General features: G+C 49.3%; 1 protein-coding gene across 1 annotated transcript; it reads left to right on the top strand.

The window, feature by feature from the left end:
* The first annotated feature begins 653 nt into the window (after positions 1–653).
* On the top strand, positions 654–4,073 carry LOC104640758 (uncharacterized). The gene is made up of 3 exons (XM_010309226.2): positions 654–923; positions 2,288–2,350; positions 3,653–4,073. The coding sequence occupies exons 1-3, from the start codon at positions 863–865 to the stop codon at positions 3,757–3,759; spliced, it is 231 nt and encodes a 76-aa protein (XP_010307528.1). The 5' UTR covers positions 654–862; the 3' UTR covers positions 3,760–4,073.
* Positions 4,074–14,163: the final 10,090 nt, after the last annotated feature.

Here is a 14,163-nt window from a genome sequence, read left to right as displayed (position 1 = left end):
ACAGGCTGGTGGAAATCCATGAAATGCCAGAGGTTAAAGCCAGAAATTTTTATTAATGTAGTGAAGCTAGGTAAGGAAATTATTTTAAACGTTATTTCTGTAATAACAAAACCCATAATACAAAGCTACACTTGGAAAAGCTGGTTTTGCTAATTTGGCTTCTTTTTTTCCCTTCCCCTGAGAAGTGCTAGTGCTGACATGGGTTACCTGCCTAACCCAGGGTTTTGCAATCCGACCTGAGCCGGCAACTGGAAAGATGACCAGATTTGCAGTTTCTTATAAAAATACATGTAAATTACAACTCTAACAGTATCCCATCTGGCAAGAAAAGGGGATTGTGACTAAAACTGCTGAAAAATGGATGAAGTTTGGGCTCTTTTCTGTTCTCAGGAGGTTCAGCTCAGGATGAAGGAAGGAGAAAGAAGCCCGGCGGGGACAAAAGTTGCCCGTGCCCCGGCACTGCTACTTCAGTAGTTTTCCAGCACTCCTCACAAAGCTCAGTTGAGTGGTTTTCTCTGTCTGTGGTGGTGGAACAGGGTTTTTTTGTGGTTTTGATTTAAAAAAAAAAAAAAAAATCAGACTTATAAACAAAGACAATGCGATGAAGCAGAAATCTCCACCTGGGCACACCCTCTCATTGGGAAGGATAAATAAATGGCTTTTCTGTGTGTATTTTCAGTGCTCATTCCTCACATTCAAACTCCACCCATTGTACCAATCACCCCCAAAAGCATCAGCAGGTCTCCTGGCACGCATATAAAACCAGGACAGGTCAGGACACCCCTCGCGTGGTGTGCTATACATCGCCAGACACTTCAGTTTTATTGAAGCGGAGGAGTGTTTACAGGTGTCAGAAGCCACAATGTCGGGTAAAAACTTCCAGGGACTGAAGGAACAGGCTGAAGGTGCAGCAAAAGATGCTGGTAAGAAAGACTAAATGTCCTTCTATAGTTGGGGGGGCTTAGCTGCCGCTTTCGCTTGCAGAAACCACGATCTGAAGTTACACCACTAGCTTCAGCAGTGCTAGCAGGATACGGCGTTCCCTTTTCTTTTGGTTCCTGGGGGGCCAAGTTTTGGTTGTCACCTGGAGAAGGTCCCAGGCTGGCCATGGCTCTCGGCTCAGCGTGGACAACCACCCCCACCCACCCACAGCTCCCTCAGCAGCTGCTGAACATCATCCAACCCTTATCGCTCCCCAAACTGATCTTTAAACTCTGTGTTTTCAGAGCAGTGAAGCCTGGTTTGGTAGTAATAACCTTTTGTGTCTGGCATTTACTTTGCTCAGGGTGGTCTTTCCTCATGCTCTGCAGAGGTTTTTAAACTGCTTTCCTTTTAAGAAGTTGGAGCTAACCTTTGATTAATGTTTGCTACTTGGCTTGACTATCAATGCCTTCTGGTAATAACTATATTGATTGCAACAGACTGTTTGTAATAAGTAGTACAAGTATGTTTCTGTTGTATTCTTCTCCAGCAGTGATCACCAGACTTTGTAGAGTTTAAAAAAACAATCTGTGCACACGTTTCTGTCATAGCTATGCCCATGTTGTACGGCCAAGCGCTGTATTATTATTAGCGATTTTTCAATGGAAAGCATAATAGCTTTTCCTTTAAATGAAAAATGTCAACATGTGTATAGCTTATGCTAGGGTTTTATATTCCTCAAAAACTGCCAGACATCTTACAATTCCATGGCATCTCACTTTTTAAATGCTTTATATTCTGGAGTTGATCCATTACATATCTAGCTTCTGCTCCTCTTCTATTAATATCTTGTTTGTAAAATCTCCCTTTTCCTGTCCTGCTCTGTTGAACGTGTTTGCTTCCATTTTGGAAAACACTTCCATTTTGGAAAACTCCCAAATGGCGCACAAAGAAAATGCGTGCTAGAGGGCCAAACTTCTCTGAGCAGAATAAGCTAGAAAAATCAACAACAGCAAGTGTAGTGTAAAATAAGCAACTGGCAGCTAAATGTCATCATTCGAACTCACTGCTAATCTTTGCTTCTTTATCTCCTTTTTATGTTATCTTCTTATCTGTCGTGAATTTGCTCAGCTGCCCATAGGTGCTAGGTGAGCGCTAATCTCATAGCAAGCTGCTCTGGCAACACCGATAGTTCCCAGGGTGCCCACGAGCGCAGCACACGGCCTCAGCCTGCTCCCTCCCCGCCTGATCTCTTGCCAGGGGCATAACCCTCTGTGGACATGCAGAAAAGCTGAACGACGTAGGGAATTCCTATAAGCAGAAACGTGAAGATCTGGAAATGAATTTTTTTTGTCCTTAATTACAGCAAACACATTGGGACAGGCTACTCAGGATGCAGTCAACCAGATTACAGATGCAAGCCAGAAAGGTAGGAGAAATAGCGTTCAAATCAAGAAGCGACGGAGCAGCTCAGCACAAGCCAGCAGCGGGCAGTGCTCATTCCTCTCTGTCCCACGGGTGCGCTCAGCCTGAAAGCCCGTGGTTTCACTGACAATTTTTGGCCTCTTACAAGTCTCACGGGACCAGATTTCAGGATCTGTTCCTTAGGAGCTCCGTGCGTTTATTGGCAGACGTACCACTGTAGCTGACTCCCTCCCGGCCACCAAGTCTCACGCATGACAACTCAGATTTTGGCTTCTTTTATAGAACACTTGTAGGAACAGCATGGAAAAAACTTGGTTGTTTTTTCTTGAGGATTAGGTAACCCTGTGATACGTCTTGCTTCCCCAGCCCGGAGGGCAGGCGTCCACCCAGGTCCAGCCCCACATCGGCCCCCAGGGCCTGCCGAGGCAGCGCCGGGGTCAAACGTTAATGATCCTGCAGCGGGAAAGGTGCCCTCAGGAAAGTGTTGGCACCTCGTTTCTGAGGACTGGGGACAAGTTCAACTGAAAACCTAGGCAGTTCTCACTTAATTGTAATAATTTTCTAAGAATGAGGGGAGAATTAGCAACTTGGGATCTAGAAGTTGCTAATTTTAATGAAAACCAAAATGTGTTGGCAATATCTGCTCAGAGCAGGTACCCTCTACAGCTCCGTGATGGGATGAGAAGGCAGGAGCTGGGCGCTTGTTAACGTTAGACGGGAAGGCAGCAAAATTGCCAAAATACATCCGAGACCCCAGAGAGGAGGGAGAGGCTGTGCCCCGTTTGGGAGGGTCTCCTCCCTCCTGCTGAGACCCTGCTGCGGTTTCCCGTCCCAACCCACGTCGGGCCCTGTGCGGGGGTGACCCTGCGCCCACAGCCGAGCACAGCTCTCACCAGCAGTGCCTCAAATGAGCAACTGGGAAGGGGAAGTATCCTTCACCTTCCCTAGCCCTTGATAGGGTTGTCTATCCCAAACGTCCCAGTATTCACAGCACCCTCCTCCATCAGCCGGGCTACACTTAGACCAAAATCGACCTGTTCCAGCTTTGTCCCATCATTCATCTCATATTGCTTCAGCTCAGCACCCAAAACTTCCACGTCACCCCCCCTATTTTGCAGCTCATCCTAAATACATTCTGCCAAACCCAACTATAACCACCTGTGGGGAAACCTTTTTTTTAAAAAAAAAGATATATATTCCTGTATTTTTATAATCTAATAATTTTCACACCTCCCCCTTCCATCATAAATATTAAACCACGTTGCATTTTTCAAGCTTTTTGTTTATCTTGTTCCCTGTCTTGCAGCTATCGACAAGGCTTCCAAGTTGGCGCAAGATGGGGTAGAAAAAGCAACCGGACAAGCTGCAGAAGCAATGTCTGGCCTTGGGAAAAAATGTGGATTTAAGAAATAATGCTAATTTAAGCAAACTGTATTGCATGTAAAAATCTCTCTTTGGTAAAAAAAAATCTGTCTTTGGTCTGCAATTCCCTGCTCCTTTGTGTGGAAAACCAAAACCTGTTTGAGATCTGGATAATTTCTCTCTCCAAACACAAAGTTTTAAGGCAAAAGGCCCCTCTCATCCTTCATATAGGAAAAAATACATCTTTTAGCACATCATGTAACATCCGTTCAAAATCTTCAACATCACTTAGAAGGCTTCAGCAATGTTTTTGCCCCGCTCTTACAACAGCGCAATGCTTATTGCCACATTTGCTGAGTGCATTTGCAAAACCGGTGACACTGTTCGTACTCCAGAACATTCGTGTGATGAAACAGAGTTTCCTTCCAGTAATCGAAAGTTCAGCTGGGGTTATATTTCATGTCAGTTGTTCGTTTGTTCCCATCTGCTCTATTTTCAGATTAAGATAAATAAAATGTATCGTAAGATTTTCACCACCCAGGAATACATCACCTGGTTTTGTACTCTCGTTATTCTATTGGGCTTCCAGCGAAGGATAGTACAATGCCTTGCGGATCTCTTTTGCTTTTTGATTCAAAGCCACAACAATCTCACGGGGAAATAAATTGGACACTTTATGGCAATGCGCACTTGCAGCACGAACGCTGAAGAGGACCGGCAGCGCCGAGGTGAGCGACGGCACGGCGGGGTGCTCGGCACATCTCTAATCATGCCTGAGCTGCGGCGTCTGAGCGGCGCTTGCAGGCAGCCCTGGCCGCGCTGCGGAGCGGCTGCCCGCTCACAGAGGCCGTGGCGCACTGGGATGGAGCCGGCACGGGAGAGGCGAGTGGGCAATCTTCTTGCCTAGGAGATGGAAATATTTATTTTAGATTGCTGCTTGCTGGGCAATCAGAGGCTGCTGCAGCCAGACAGGGTGCCCACTTAGCGCTGCCTCTGTCAACAGCAGGCACTAATACCCACTTGCTCACAGCGAGTGCTCGTACCCTGGCCTTTGGGTGTTTCTCATTGCTAGGCAATATTTCCTTTCTTTTCTTTCTTTTCTTTTCTCTTCTCTTTTCTTTTTTTTTTTTTTTTTCCTCCTGGTTTGAAGCCTTACCAGCCTGATTTCAGTAAAAAGCTAATCTGGGCCTTACAAAAGAAAACCAAAGAATAACCCAAACCATCCGGATTTAATGAAATAGGGCAATCCGGGCCGGGTTGAGATACTGCTGTCTGGCACCTGTTGACCAAGAGCTGGGGCTGACCAGGGGTTTTTGGAAGCCGTGTGTGCGCCAACCGTTGCGAATGCGGTCCTAGGAGAGACTGCCACAGCGCCGAGCCCAAAGACCGCTACAGTTTGCGGAAGGCCTGCACAGACCGAAAAGCCTTTAGAGGACCCTCTAAGTAATAGACCATCTGTGAGTAAACATCATCCAGGGCTTTGCACAGAGCGTCCCAATGCAATGTCCACTGTCATTTAAAGCTTTAAAAGCCTAAATATTTACCCAAGTGCAAGCTTACACAAAAAACATTAGTCTATTGCACTCTCAGTTACTGGGCAACCTTCAATAGTACTTAATTATTTTGTACTTTCCATGGTTACCTCCCTGATGGTGAAATCTTCAGAGAATGAGCTCTTTAGGCTCGGCATTTCAGACGCCGGTGCTGTGTTTGTGGCTGACAGTGGTCCATGCACCACTCTCCATCACACCTTTTTTTTTTTCCTGCAAACCATTTCTTAGTTCATATTGGAAAAAAAAAAAAAAATTGAACAGTTGTGGAGTTTTTGCCAGTTATCCCCTTACATGACTGGTTCTATTCCTGCTGCTTTGTGTGCGGGGAGCACAGCCCTGACCGCTGGTGCGTGGTTTTTATGTTCCCTTGTTCTGGTCACAGGCAGCACTTTCAGTGTAACTGCACCAGTTGTCACCGAGCGCTGCTCTGGCCCAGTGTTGGCAGCAGCACTGGCAGGGTCGGGGCTGGACCGCCTGGCCGCAGGGACCACGGGAGGTCATCCACCCAGTCCAGAGAGGAGAAGCGTCTTTCTCCATCCGGCCGAGGAGCACCAGGAGGCAGGTCCTGACTCTTGGTCCCCAGCACAGGGATGCCCTTGCTACTTCGGCACCAGTCCTAGGAGCCTGATGAGGCTATGTCACATCTCTTTTGTCCCGAGGGTGGATGCCGTGCCACAGGCACCTGTGAGTCTGACTCACTTGCTGGCGAGTGTTTCTAGGTCTAAGCTTCAGAGCTTCGCTCCGCAAAGAAGGTCACTGCCCTACTCACAGTGCTCTTTGGCCTTAAAGCATTTGGGGCTGTCTCTCCCTCGTGCATCGTGCAGGGAGCCATGTCCCAACCCAGGACTGTGCCTTCCCATCCCACCTGAAGGCTCCAGACGTTGTGTAAGAGCAGACTGGACATCCTTAGAGCTCCTACCAGCTCATGTGCCATCGGCCCAAGAGACACGTGAAGATATCCAACACCTGAGTTCTCAAATTTCCTGCAATTTGCTTTTGGGTGTGCCCACACCTGCCTGAGGCACCGAGTGCTGAGCGCAGGGGATTCATGTGCCGGCCTGGCCGGGCTGCCCGGTACAAGCACCACCTGCCCTGTGCCCCACTCGCACGCCCCAGAGACCTTCCCAGGGTGGCTGGGGGACAAGCAGCCGCCCCATCTCCCCTTTGCAGCTCAGCAGGGCAGGGACGCAGGGGGCACAGATTTTACCAGACTGCTCGAAATCCACCTTCGGTTCCTTCCTTTGCCCAAGAACACATGAATTCTCATCTCAGGTGAATGCTTTGGTTAATGGTCTGTGGGCTGTCAAAGATCCGAGCTTTTTGAAACCTGTCTTTGTGGCTGCAGTTTCCCATTACGTGGCAAAATGCAAAGGTGATTTTTTTTTTTTTTTTTTTTTTTTTAAATCCTCACCACCTCTCCCCCACCCTGGTGCCCTTTATCAGGTTCCCGTGCAGTTTCCCCAGCAGGACACCCCAGCCTGTGTTCCTGTTCTGTGCCACTGGGCCGGGCTCCGCAACCCCCGCACCACAGGGGCCAACGGCCTCCAAAAAAGATTTGCATGAGCCATTTTCACTTTGGTCATAAGCCCTGCCTCAATAGATGCTTCTCCTGGTTTGTGTCAGCCCTGCAGCCGCTGCCGGTACCACGACAGTACACATGCACGTACACACATAAGTGATGCTTGTTTAGTTTCCCTTTTGCCTTCAGATAGGAAATTACAGGAAATTTCATGCAAACAAACCTGTTTTACAAGTAGCTACTTCTTCCCACTTAGTAACAGTTCACAATATTTTTTTATAGTAACAGTTCACATATAGATTTTTCTTTATTCCTTTCTTTGCAACTCCCAGACCAAGCCCAGGCAAGCAGGAGTGCCCTTTGAGCGTCTCTTGCCTTCGTGGTGAATTTTAACAGCTGGGAGAGCAGAGCTGCTGTAACCGATGTGTTTAACTTTTTAACCATGGTGATGGGATCAAGATGAGATTATTAGCAGTAATAAGGAATGAGAAAAACATTTTAGGAATGAGAACCTGAGAGGTTGGTATGTACCATGGAACTGATAAACTGCATGGTTGGTACATGAGCCAAATAATATTTCATTTTCTGTCAAAATCATGTCCTTTGAGTGAACTTTGTTCATTATAATCTCATTATAATACCAAAACACACCTCCATGCTAAAAACTACCCACCTCCAAGGTACGACCACCCCTCACTGGGCATGCTCTCTGAATTTCTTTAAGTATATAGCTTTAAAAGCAAAGCGAGAAAGTTTTACACCAATCATAATGAAGTAACTATGTAACTATGTGATGTAATTGTGACCATGTGTGTATTGAGAATATAAATATGTGCGTGTTCGTAGGCTAGGTATGCACGTTAGGTGGAACTATCCCCCGTGCATCCAGCGCTGCAATAAAGAATGCCTGCCTTTTAACACTACATTGGTGTTACGAGGTTTATTCCCGGATTTCGGTGACACTGCTACACAGCAGAGAGCACACACTTTTGGAGCACTTTCTTCCTGCTCTTCCGTCGGCCTTGGCACGAGCAGCCCCCCAAGCCTGTCAGCATCACCTCACCTTGCCTTGGTTTCCCCTGGGCCCCCCTCTCACACCTTGTTGCTTTAGCTGCACGTTTCATTTCCCGTGTCTAACCATCGATGAAATACAGCCTCCTTCATCCTTTAGGGCTAACCCTCCGCCTTTTTACCTCTTTCCCCAAGTCCCCCTTGTTGCATTTAATCAGGTTCTCACCCCTGTGGCGCACCCCGCGCCCCTGACCCAGACCCCACAGGCTCCTCTCGTCCCTCCCTGGGCTGGGGGGCTGCTGCAGGGGGCTTTGCTGGCACAGCCGCAGCCCGGGGACCCGGGGCTGAGCGATGGGACGCGGACAGGGCGCAGGCAGGACGCGGGTGGCTGGTGCAGGAGGCCAGTGGGCGCCAGGAAGGAGCCGCAGCCGAGGCAGTGCCAGGGCTCGTGGGGCACGAGTGCGGGCACAGCTCGCTGCTTCGTGAGGGTGCCATGGAGAAACCGCTCGCCATGAGATGGGGCAGCACGCCTGCAGAAAGAAACTCGCCCTCCTAAACGTAAAACCAAGAAACATAAAGTTGAGTAAGCTGTTGCTGCATCAAATGCTATTCTCCACGTACCACTGATACGTGCTGGGCGTGAAGCTGCCGTGTTGGCTGCGTGCTTTGACTGCGTTATGCCATTACACTACGACCTGAAAAAGTGTCGGCTGACTCCCCTGCCCCAGGCTGTCTCCTTCCCCGAGAGCAGCAGCAGCAGCGAGCGGTGGCAATAGGACTCAGGGAGCCTGGGCAGGACGGGCCGTGCTCTGCAGCCTTCCCCTCCTACTCCGAGCAACTATGATTGCTGGATGAACTATGTTGGAGGGTTTATCCCGGCCGCTCCCTGGAGTCTCTGGGTATGAACAGATCTGTTGTCTGTGATGTTGTCCAGCTTCTTTTTGGCGCTGCCAGCACCGTCTGCTCCCAGAGCCTGTGGCGGCACTGGGTCCACTGGGGATTGCTGCCAAGGGGACCAAAGCAACCTTCTTTTCGTGTTTTAAATTCATCTCTCACAAACTGCATAGATTGCCCCTCCACTTGAAACCTTGCAGGGTTTGGCAAATAAGGACCCTGCTGCAGGCTGGGCTGGGGCAGAGGGGCCGTTCCCTAAAACCTGCCTGCACCTGGGCTGGGGCTGCCCGGCTCTGCCCGGGCGGGGGCGGGGGCTGGGGAGGCTTTAAAGGGGCTGCGGGCAGGGGCTTGGGTTGTTCCTGGCTGCAGACATGGTGGGCAGGTAGGAGTGGGGCATGTGAGGCAGCTGTGTGCTTTGCAGGGAGGAGGGAAGCTGGTGGCGCGTCGTGTCGGTGGCGCGGTTGCTGTGATGTGGCGTGGCTTTGCCCCCAGCGCTGTGATTTCTGCCCCCCCCCCCCCCGGGAGCCGTGGCTGTGTGGCGGTGGGACGTGACCCCGCGGGAGAGGCTGAGGTATCTGCCGGTGGTGGGTGCTGGCGGGCGGCGGCGTTCAGCCAGGCCGCGGTGGGTGTCCCGCAGCCTGCGCCCGTGGCAAAGGACGCAGGGTTTTGTCTCCGCGCTCGAGCTCTGCACGTGCCCGTGCTGGCTGGTGGCTGGGCTTAGGGTGTGTACGTGTTCGTGCCTCGGCGGCTTTAACCCGTGTGTTCAGCAAGCTGTGCTGGCATCGCTCGCTCTGAGAAGTAGCAGCCATGGCGCGGAGGGGCAGCTCGTGTTATAGAAAGCCACGGTGCTGCTACGCACCTGCGCCGCCTGTGCTCGTGTGAAGTTAGGAAACGCGGTTAGCGAGACGTGTGCTGCTGCAACGATGGGTGGTGAAAGCTGCGGCGCTGAATGCAATCTAATGTCAGTTTAAATGCGTATGTGATGAAAATCCTGCTGCCGGCAGAGAACTACACCTCTTCACTGATCTTCTGTGGTTTTAGTCTATATATAGTAACAGGAAATAGGTCCATCCTTTTTATATTTGAAAACTGCTGTGTGTTTTAATGCTGTTATGTTTTCACTCCTGTGAGGCAAATATCACCTTCACCTGTTTGTAGGGCGTATGGCAATGGCGTGTACTCTCGCTACTGTTATGATTCCACATGTACCCGCAGTGTGTTGGCATAATATAATTAGGATTGTTTCTGTAACTTTATTTCTATGCTCATGCTTATCGGGAAGTCAAAGCATCAGTGCCGGTGCTGTACCGAGCTGCTCCCGTGGAAGTTGCTCACGACTTAGCGATGCTGTGGCTTTTGAAAACAGAGCTGCGTTTGCAGTATTGGAGCATAGGAGAGCGGGAACTGTCGTCGCTTTGCAGCTAAGACAGCATGAAGAGGGGCATCTCTAGTGTCTCTCCACAACGTAAACAGTCACCTCGCTAAATACACAAGGCTATTGCTGACTCTGAGTCTCGCTGTCTTCCCACATCTCTCCCTGTCAGTAACTGGAGCAGCAGCCGAGCAGGACTAGGAAATTGCTGTTTCCTGCAAGCAAGGCCAGCCGTGGGTGACTGCGGATGTTGCAGGGAACAATGGGGGCATTTTACCGCCCCGCTGCTGTGCCATGAATTTCCATGGGTCAAATGCTGCTCTGAATTATCCGAAACGTTTCAGGGGGTTTTCTGCGTCATAGGTCAGTTCTGAACTTCGTCAATGCATCTTGACTTGATGTCAAGGAAGATGTTAATCTAAAACCAAAATTGTTACATTCCTTCTGGTTTTTGTGAGCGTATTCTGGTAGAATTTGCTTTCAGATGTGGTGACTAAGCCCTTTCCTTCTGTCAGAAGATAAAACAATGCAGAGAAGCCCCTCCCCACTCCCAGAAAACCTTCCACGTGGTATTCACATGACATAAAGAAGGGCTTCGTGGTCAGTAAGAAACTGCAATGGTTGGAAGAAAACAGAACTTTTGCTGTAGTGCTGGAAGGGATATTGTAGAGGAATTGTTGTTCATGAAACAACATGTCTGGGATCAGGAGAGGTATTCCTAGAGCCTGTTGTGGTGGTAACTGTAGGCAGAAGGTCAGTTTGAATAATAAACCCCGTGTTCTGAGGTAGGTTACACTTTTTCCCCCCTTTTCAGCAACAATTATTTGATCAGCAGAGCGAAAGCTCCTGTTCAGTGTGAAAGGGCACAAAAGTAGGTTCTACTAGAAAGCAGGTGATCATAGGAAAAAAAAATAAACCTAGATGTTTGAGGTGAGAGCAGCTCTCGGCTGGCTGGACAACACACAGGAGTCCCGTGAGAGGAAGGGGACGGCGTGCTTGGCAGCCTGCCTCCGGCCGTCCCGTCCCGCGCAGCCCGGCCCTGTGCCGTGTCCCACCCCGCGGGCTCTGGCCAGGGGAACAAGGCGGCAGCTCAGCTTTTTGTCGCTCGGGGCAGGCGGTGCGAGCCTGGCGTGGCAGCTCAGCGGCGCCTGGCCCCGGTAAGGGCAGGCAGAGGCTGCGGGGCTGCAGCCCTCTGGCCCACGGCCCTGGAGCCCGTTCCAGTGTTCGCTGGGGGGACAGAGGGGAAGCATGCAAACGTTTTCTCTTCACTCTTTGGAGCCAGGCATTGGAAACAAGGGGTTAAAATATTAATTGTGATGCACTGTGAGATTGTTACTGTCGTCTAACACAACAAAGATTTCATCAGATACTTTAAGAAGCAGAGTTAGCTCCTCCTGTTTCTCTTTATAGCCATGAATTTTAAGTCCCATCGGGGAGGAAAAAAATGTCGGCAGGAATCATCTGAGACTGGATACTTTTCTATGTAAGGTTTTGAAATGCCAAAGTTGATTTAAGCAATTCTTCAGCTGAGTGTTTTGCGATGCAAGGTTTTTCTGCCCAGTTCACAGTGGGCTGTGCCTGCCTGTATCTCCTCCCGCAGCATGGGCTCGGGAGCCTTTGGTCGGGACAGCTGTGGCATGCATGCTGTTTACCAACTCCTCGACGTGGAAAAACAAAGCCTTCATTCCTGGGCCAAGGAAAACTTGTGCTGATTAATCCACACCCTCTCTCTGGGGAGGAAAACAGTAAACACTCATGTCTCTTCACCCTTTTATGCCTCGTGTATTAATCACCCAACAAGGGCTCCTGGCTTTTCACTGTTCCAGTTTGCATTTGCCCTGTAACTGCTGGGAGGAGTCCTGCTTTGTCTATAAAAAGCTGCACTTTGCCAAACATTGTAACAGAACCGAATTTAGCGATTCACTCACCCATCCTCTGCGGGGAGAGAGGACGGAGCGCAGCCATGTTCGGGATTGGGAAGAAGCTTGCCGAGGAAGCCACGCAACAAGCTGAAAGCACCGCACAGGTGGCAGGTAAATACAAATCTCTGCTTTCCCTCCTCCTGCACCTTGGGTGTTAGAGTGTGTGTCCTGCTCCCACCCCTGCAGCTGGGAGCAAATCTGTCTCAGGCACGAACTCTATCGATGCTTTCCTCAAGGGTGCAGTCACTATGTCCTGTATTCTCCAAACCCTCTAACACTATAGTAAATGAAGGACCGATATTTACTACTGGCTTCCCACAACTTCTCCCACTCCGACTTTTACTGTGTGGGTGTCTAGAGGATGCACTGAAGAGAGAAGAGGCCAGCAGAAAGCCAAGAGGGGAGGCAAGGCTGCTTATCTAGGGCTTTGTTTTCTGATGTGAACAGCCATGAGAAATATGAGGTTTGCAGTAGTGGATTAGTTTCCTGAAGCTCTGAGGGCTTTGATCCCCTCAGTGCTGCACAAATACACGCAGTTATGTCAGCTCCGTTCTGCTGTCCGTGCTCCAGCCTGGCTGGTGTCGCAGCCGCTCGCCCCCCCGAAAGCCAAAGGGGGCAGTTGCAGGGGCTCGGGGCACCTGCGCCAAGTTTACTCCTGCAGAGAGGCTCGCAGGATCGGCCCTGACTTTAAATAATGTGCCACTTAGACGAGCCATTGTTAGTGAAGCTTTAACACAGAGATCCGCACTGGTGCGATTCCTGAAATGTTTGTGCTTAGTATAACACAGGAGCAGTGGAGACTGGTTCATATTTCTTTACATGACACTTAAGTAAACTCTCAAAACCAGCTTTGTCTGTGACTTCAAATGCAGTAGAAATATTACTGGCAGGTTATGTCCTCAATGAAGCAAGTGGGATGCCTAATTTACCGTCTATCCTTGGTTCAGTTTGCTAAGGAGATGAAAGATGCCTAATCCTGCATCCACTGCCGCCTTTCCAAAGGTGATTCTTAAATCAACTGTTTTTATGCTGAAACACCAGGATGTGGGCAATAGGAGGGTAGCCATCAATTTTTGTTTTCAAATAAAGACTTCTTCATTTTGCTTTTGCTGTAGAGCAGCCATAGAAATGCATATTTCTGGAGGTGTTTTGATGTTTCTAAAGGGTTTTTTAATATCGTGGAAACATTTATCTATGGCTTCCTATGTTAGAAGACTGATGTGGCTATTTCAGAAGTAGTATTTGTCATCTTGAAGGAGCTGAGTAGTAATCTCGGTTTTCAGCTGATTGAACTCAGTGTTTAGGTGTCAACAAACTCTAAGAGCAAAGTTTTTAAATCGTGGCAGCAGTCCTTCTTCTGTCCCAAGCACTTGAAGCCGAACCAGTTCCTCAGATACCAGCGGTCCGAAGACGTTCTTTGCCTGCACCCTGCACGCATCAGCCCAGCAAGTCCTGTGCCACAGCACAGCCCTTCCAGCCGGGGTCGGATCCCGGGCACGGGTCTGACTCTGGCTGCTCACTTCTGTGCCATCAGCGCGTACCTTGATGACGAGCAGTAAATACGCAGCATGTAATGCTGAACTCATGTTGCATCAGTGTCAGAACTGGGACTATTATAAATAGGGCTACCCTCCAAATCTCCATTTAAATGAAAACAAAGGGGAATTTTATGCTAGTGTTTAACTAGAAGAAAACTGTCCAACTGGTGGCTGTACAACTGTTAATTATCTCGTCTCTGAACTACTCCTGTCGTGCCTCCTCGTGCCCTGAAGGCACAGCCCCACGAGCCATTGCTAAAATCGGAGTGATGCAACTGGGCTTTGCAAGTTTGCAAGCCCAAGCTAAAATTAGCACCTACCCCCGTCGTTCCTAAAAGGAGCCACGAAATCAGCTGTGACCCAAGATTGCTACAGGAAGCATTTTCCTTAGCCGCACCTTATGAGCAATGTGCCTCATTCGTGTTAGGAAACTGCAGCAAAAGATGATGCACGATGAGAATTAGCACGTCTTTCAAGCGGTAGAAAGTGTCCTACAAACCCAAGGTGAAATAGGCCACTGGTTTTACAAGGCACTTAACGAAACAACTACTGATGAAAAGCCATTCAATCCAAGCCTGGAGACCTTTGAAGTTTTAGTTGTTCTCAGTCCACTTAAATGTCCTTCTTCACCCTGGCACTTCTCCCT

This window comes from Balearica regulorum, chromosome 7, assembly GCF_011004875.1.
Source record: "Balearica regulorum gibbericeps isolate bBalReg1 chromosome 7, bBalReg1.pri, whole genome shotgun sequence".
Taxonomy (NCBI): Eukaryota; Metazoa; Chordata; class Aves; order Gruiformes; family Gruidae; genus Balearica; species Balearica regulorum.
Note: the sequence above shows the minus strand (reverse complement) of the source record. Positions and strands in the feature narration are given on the sequence as shown.